Source organism: Chaetura pelagica, unplaced genomic scaffold, assembly GCF_000747805.2.
Source record: "Chaetura pelagica isolate M959 unplaced genomic scaffold, ChaPel_1.0 scaffold446, whole genome shotgun sequence".
NCBI lineage: Eukaryota > Metazoa > Chordata > Aves > Apodiformes > Apodidae > Chaetura > Chaetura pelagica.
Window position 1 is genome coordinate 47,985 of NW_009953498.1, and position 6,422 is coordinate 54,406.

At 55.7% G+C, this 6,422-nt stretch overlaps 1 protein-coding gene across 1 annotated transcript in view; it reads right to left on the reverse strand.

Annotated features, from left to right (window-relative positions):
- Positions 1 to 6,422, reverse strand: part of LOC104390216 (rho GTPase-activating protein 39-like) — a gene marked incomplete at its 5' end in the record, with an annotated part of 60,259 nt that overhangs the window by 28,614 nt on the left and 25,223 nt on the right. Inside the window, 2 exon segments of the mRNA XM_009999320.1 lie at positions 372 to 933; positions 5,969 to 6,385. Coding sequence (XP_009997622.1) covers positions 372 to 933; positions 5,969 to 6,385 — 979 coding nt within the window.

Genomic DNA, 6,422 nt, shown 5'->3' on the forward strand with positions numbered 1-6,422 from the left:
GCTGAACCACAGGGTCATGGAGTCACCACCCCCATAAAACCTCCACGCCAGGAGAAGTCCGGAGACCTCTCGTTTCTGGCTCATCCCCAGCAGAGGTGACGCCCAACCCGCAGGGAAGGCACCAAAGCTCATTTGGTGGTGGGTCTCACACTGGTTTCTTGGCCACCGGGGAGGAAAGGATGGGTGGCAAAGCCAGCTGGACCTCTGGGTGGGCTGTTGGATGATCTCCTGGCTCACCCTTCATCTCCTCACCCACCTTCCAACCAGGAGACTCAGGAATGCGCCGTGGGGAAAGGAATCAAAGAAGGTGAAACCACCGAGTTGGAACCTCAGCAGGGACCAAAGCCACCAGGCAGAGGTTTCTCCCTTACCTTTCGTGTCGTTCACTGGATCCATGTGCCTGTAGATGTAGCCTTCAAGGTAGGAATGAAATTTGGGAGTGGGTGGGAAAAAGGCCAAACAAATGGCCATGAGCTCCCAGCCCCGGGCCAGGCTCTCGTAACGGAAGTTCTCGGTGGTCTGGCGGCACAGTTGGATGTAGAGCTCGTCCCTCAAGCCCTGCATGCTCCAACCTTTGGTGGCAATCTCCAAAGCCACGTTGAGCTGGTCCGTCTTGGCCCGCCGGTCGCCCATGTACATCTGGATCAGTTTGAAGATCTCACACGCCTCCTTCTTGACGTTGCGGTCGTTGGTCATGATCATGGGTTTCTTGATGGACTCGCTGCTCCAGGCCAGCATGTTGGCAATGGACACTTTCCTCCGGAAGAGCCCCTGGGTGTGCTTGTTGAAGTGCTTGGAGGCCCAGTTCTCAATGTCCGTCTCCGAGGAGGGTTTCCGCAGGTTGAAGGTGGGGAAGACGCAGCTGGCGCTGGGCATCATGTTCCTGGTCTGCCGGCTGCTCTCGAACTGGGCGCAGGCACCGAGGTCCTCTGACTAGGGGGACAACAGCCCGGGGAGGCAACGTCACTCGTGGCCTGGCTGTGTCACCAACCCACTGAGAAACAACCCACCCACCGAAACAACCAACCGCCAAGAGGCCGAGCGACCAACAACCCAACTGCCCGCCCGCCAAACCAACCACTCAACCAACCAATCAACCAATGAACCAAACAACCAACCAACCAATGAACCAACCAACCAACCACCCACCCAACCAACCAACCAATGAACCAACCAACCAACAAACCACCCAACCAATGAACCAACCAACCAACCACCTACCCAACCAACCAACCAACCAATGAACCAACCAACCAACCACCCAAACAACCAACAAACCACCCAACCAACCACCCAACCAACCAGTCAACAAATCAACTAACCAACCACCCAACCATCAAACCAACCAATAAGTCAACAAACCAACTAAATAACCACCAAACCAACCAACCAAGCAGTCAGCACATCAGCCAACCACCAACCCAGCCAACCAGTCAACAAAACAACTGACCCACCAACCAACCAACTAACCAGTGAACCAAGCAGCCAGCAAACCAACCAAACACCCTACCAGTCAACATATCAACCAACCATCAAACCAGCCAGTCAACAAACCAACTAACCCACCAAACCAACCAATCAGTCAACCAAGCTACCAACCAACCACCAAACTACCAAACCAAGCAACACACCACCAAACCAACCAACCAGTCAACAAATCAACTAACCAACCACCCAACCAACAAACCAGTCAACAAACCAGCTAACAAACCATCAAACCAACCAACTAACGAACCAACCATCAAACCAACCAATCAGTCAACTAACCAACTAAATAACCACCAAACCAACCACCAGACTAATCATCAAACCAACCAACCACTAAACCAATCAACCACCCAACCAACCACCCAACCATCAAGCCAACCAACCACCTACCCACCCAACCCCCACACCCATCACAGCACCGAGAGGTGGCCCCACACTTGCACCAAAAAGCCACATCCTCTCCAAGGAGCTGCTCCTCAGTCCTCTCCAACTGGAGCTGCCCCAGTGGCCAAGGCAGCTGGTGGCACCAGTTGGCAATGGGTGGGAGGGACACACTCACCTGTGACCAGCCCCCAACCCCCAAATAACCCCTTATCAACCCTGTTCAAACATGGTTCTCCAGCAGCCACCTAGAGGAGGCTGGTGGCTCCTCCAAACCACCATCAAGATGGATGTTGTGTCTTTACCTCCCACGTGCAGAGGGACACAGGCTGCCCAGGATCTAACCTCACCTGTAGAGCACCCAAGCAGGTAGGACCTCTGCGGAGCAAAGGTCCTGCAGAGCAGTGTCCTACTGGAACCAGCACAACTTGTGGATCATGGAATGGTTTGGGTTGGAAGGGACCTTAAAGATCATCTAGTTCCAACCATGGCAGGAACACCTTCCACTCGAAGGACCCAGGAGGTGGAGGGACACCCAAACAGCTGATGGCCAACATGGAGAAAGGCAAACAAGGACACTTGGGATGGATTGTTCTCTGGTTCAACATGGCTCCATCATCCTTCACCTCCATCTTCTGGAGGTGCAAAGGCCAGGCTAGTGTCACCTGGGCTTGGTGGCCTTAGGGACATGGGAGATGGGAGATAAGGCCTTCCCTTGTCAGAGGACACACCACATCATCCAGAGGTGACATTGTTGTCCCTACCACGTGCAGAGGGACACAGGCTGCCCAGGATCTAACCTCACCTGTAGAGCACCCAAGCAGGTAGGACCTCTGCGGAGCAAAGGTCCTGCAGAGCAGTGTCCTACTGGAACCAGCACAACTTGTGGATCATGGAATGGTTTGGGTTGGAAGGGACCTTAAAGATCATCTAGTTCCAACCATGGCAGGAACACCTTCCACTCGAAGGACCCAGGAGGTGGAGGGACACCCAAACAGCTGATGGCCAACATGGAGAAAGGCAAACAAGGACACTTGGGATGGATTGTTCTCTGGTTCAACATGGCTCCATCATCCTTCACCTCCATCTTCTGGAGGTGCAAAGGCCAGGCTAGTGTCACCTGGGCTTGGTGGCCTTAGGGACATGGGAGATAAGGCCTTCCCTTGTCAGAGGACACACCACATCATCCAGAGGTGACATTGTTGTCCCTACCACGTGCAGGGGAATTGTGTTGGTGGCCTCCACCAAGGTGACCACAGGGGTGTCATGGCCCTGGGGCTGGGCTTTAGGTGAGGGACAGAAGAAAAGGAGAAGGTGGAACCAAAGTGGAAAATCCCAGAGCCAAGAGTGAGTGACAAACACAGGAGGGGACAGGGAGCCACCCAAAGAGCCACCAGAGCTGCTGGAAGGACAACTGAGCTTCTCCTTCTTCAAAGAAGTCCCAAGTTTCTTGTCTTCTCACTCAACACCTTGTCCCTCCCCAGTTTCCTCTTTCCATTGAGGTTGCTCAGCTCCCATCTTCACCACCACCTTCCACCATGGTGATGACAGCTGGGACCTGGTGGTGGGGACACAGGGAGCTTCACCCCCCTGAGGGACCCAGCCCTGGGTTCCTATGGAGGCCACAGCCTCCACAAGGTCCTCCTGTGTCCTCCAACCTCCTGGTCAGCTGAAGGCACGTGGGACTTTCTGGGTGGAAGAAGATGCAGAATTTGCTCCAAGGCTCCTTGCTCTGCAGCCACCACTGCCGTGGCTCTTCCAAAAGCTGGTCCACAGCCAGGGCACCCACCAGGGCACGCAGAGAGAAGGAAAGGACCACATCAGCTTTCTCCAGCCAAGTCCACTCCATTACAGCTGGTCTCCTGGGCAGGAGAAGACCTTCCTTTCATCTCAAGGGTTAGGGGAACGCTCAAACCCAGAAGTGCCCTGTGAAAGCAGGAGGTCCTGGTGCCACCTTGGACACACTCTGGTGTAGGGCCAATGTGGGGACACTGAGCAGGTCCCCATGGCTTGTCCCACCCCATCACATCTCCTCTGTGCTTCCCTCCTCCCCGAGGTCTCATCACCCCCATTTTCTTCTCCATTTCTGGCCCATCTTGTTGTCATGGGCAACGTGACAACCTCCCCCCCCCTCACAAAGATCCTCCCACAGGTCTGCAGAAGCTTTTGCTTCAACCAACACTGAAGGTCCCTCAGCTCAGGGGGGGTGTATAAAACCAAATTAAAACCACGTGACAATCTCAGAGGTGATCGTGGAGTGGTTTGGGTTGGGAGGGGTCCTTTGGAGATCACCTAGTCCAACCCCTTCACCATGGACACCTCCCTCCCAGGTTGCTCAAAGCCCCTTCCAACTGAACCCCTTGAACAATTCCAAGGATGGGCCACCCACAAGTTCTCTGTGTCCAGTGTCCCACCACCTTGGTTGGAATCTGCTCTTCCTGGAACTGGTGTCTCTCAGCTTGAGGACAATGTCATATGGGGTCAAGCAAACAGGACAGAGGAGAAGAGTCCCAACACATCCCAAGCTCCACGCAGAAGGTGCAGGGTCACTACTGGTGGCAGATATTCCTCCTGGCCAACGTGAGGGTCCAAAAGTGGATTTGGAGCTCAACCAGGTTTGGGTTTGAACCTCCTCATGTAGCATCATGACCTTGAGGACACCCGTGCACGGGGAATTGTCTTCTGCTGCCTTTGGATGGGACATCCCACACGTTTCCTCACACACCCCCGTGAGCAAAATGGGTTTCTAGATGATTTGGTGTCTCCCAGGTCCGGGGTCTTTCTCCTCCTTGCTGGTATCAAGCTCCACCTTTTAGGCAGGTTCTCAGGCCACGGGGACATGGTCAGTGTCACTGTCCTTGCCCAGAGTGGAGCACTACAGGTCAGAGGGACAAATTTTGGGTGTTGGATGCTGGAGGGGAAAGGACATGAGAACTGAAAGCCAGGAGCTGCTGATGGGAACCATCTGATGGGCTGGACCAGCTTCAGCAGGTCCAGGTCAGAGTCCATGGGGAGCTATCAGCAGCAGGAGGACTACACCACCACAGGAATGATCCACAGCAGCCCCAGGAGCTGCTCTGGGGTGGAGGGGCCTCCAGGGCTGGGGCAGCTCAGTCCCAGGGAGGGGACAAGCAGCTCAGAGCCCTGGGAAGCAGATCCTGGGAAGCTGGTGCACTTGTAGCTGTTTCATCCCAAGGTTTTGAGGGGCTAAGGAGCAACTTCCTTGAGGGACCAACTTGCTATGGACCAACTCTGAGGGACCAACTTGCTATGGACCAACTCTGAGGGACCAACTTGCTGTGGACCAACTCTGAGGGACCAACTTGCTATGGACCAACTTCTTTGGGAGACCAGGTTACTAAGGACCAACTTTCAGGAACCAGCTTGCCAAGGACCAGCTTCTTTGAAGGACCAGCTGGCTACAGAGCAACTTGTTTGAGGGAAGAGCTTGCTAAGGACCAATTTCTTTGAGGAACCAACTTGCCAAGGACCAAATTCTTTGAGGGACCCAGTTACTAAGGACCAACTTTGAGTGACCAGCTTGCTAAGGACCAATTTCTTTGAGGGACCAACTTGACAAGGACCAACTTCTATGAGAAAGCAAACCTGGCAGCCACGTTGGCAGTGCTGTGAGTCCCACTGTGCTGTGGAGGAGGCAGAGGTGGCACCTCCATGGATGTGCTGCCTGGGATGGGGTGGGACAGCCAAACCAAGCCCCTCAACTCAACTTTCCCTTTTGGAAATGGTCTTGAATGGTCTTGGAAAGGATGTCAGCCCCGTGTGCGTGGCAGGAGCACCCAGCCCAGCCAGGGACCACCCCTTGGGGCTCCCCGGGGTGAGCTGGGTGTGTTTTTGGGGTTCACCAAGACCAGACCAGGGAGGAGAAGCAGCCCCTGAAGCTGCAGCTGCCACGGGATGGTTCCTGAGCACCCTGTGCTGGGTCGAAACCGGCTTTGCTGGAAGAAGGAGCTTCCACCGTGTGAGGGGTGGTGGGGACACACCTGAGGAGGTGGGTGAGGGTCACCAACGTGAGGCAACGAGGTGCAGCCCGACCACCCCCCCCCCCCACAAGCCCCAAGGACATCCTGGAGGGCGTTACCTGGGACGGGTGTAGGTAGGGCTCCGGGGAGGCCAGGTTGGTCTGCACCGACACGCTCTTCTCCAGGAGGATCTGGGGGAAGCCCAGCTTCTCAAAGGTGTTCCTCTTCCAGTGCTTGTTCTCCTGCTGTGCCAAAGCCTCGTCCTCACTGAAAGCTCTCACCACGGGGCCCGGCATGGGCAAGGGGAGGGCCCCGTCGCTCTCGTAGCCCGACCCATCCTTTTGGGAGTCCCAACTGCTCCGTTGCTTCATGTGGTAATGGGCTTGTTGGGCTTCCCATGCCAGGCGTGCTTGGGCCAGGAAAGGCTCGGGGTACCCCCTCCCCACCTCAGCCTCCTTGCTGTCCGTCCTGCCCAGGGGGGACCTGCTGGCTCCCGGGGCGCCTCGTTCCTCGCCCAGCACCCCCTCTCCCCCCAGCACCTCCCTGTCCCCCGAGCCGTCGGCGGGCGAGGCG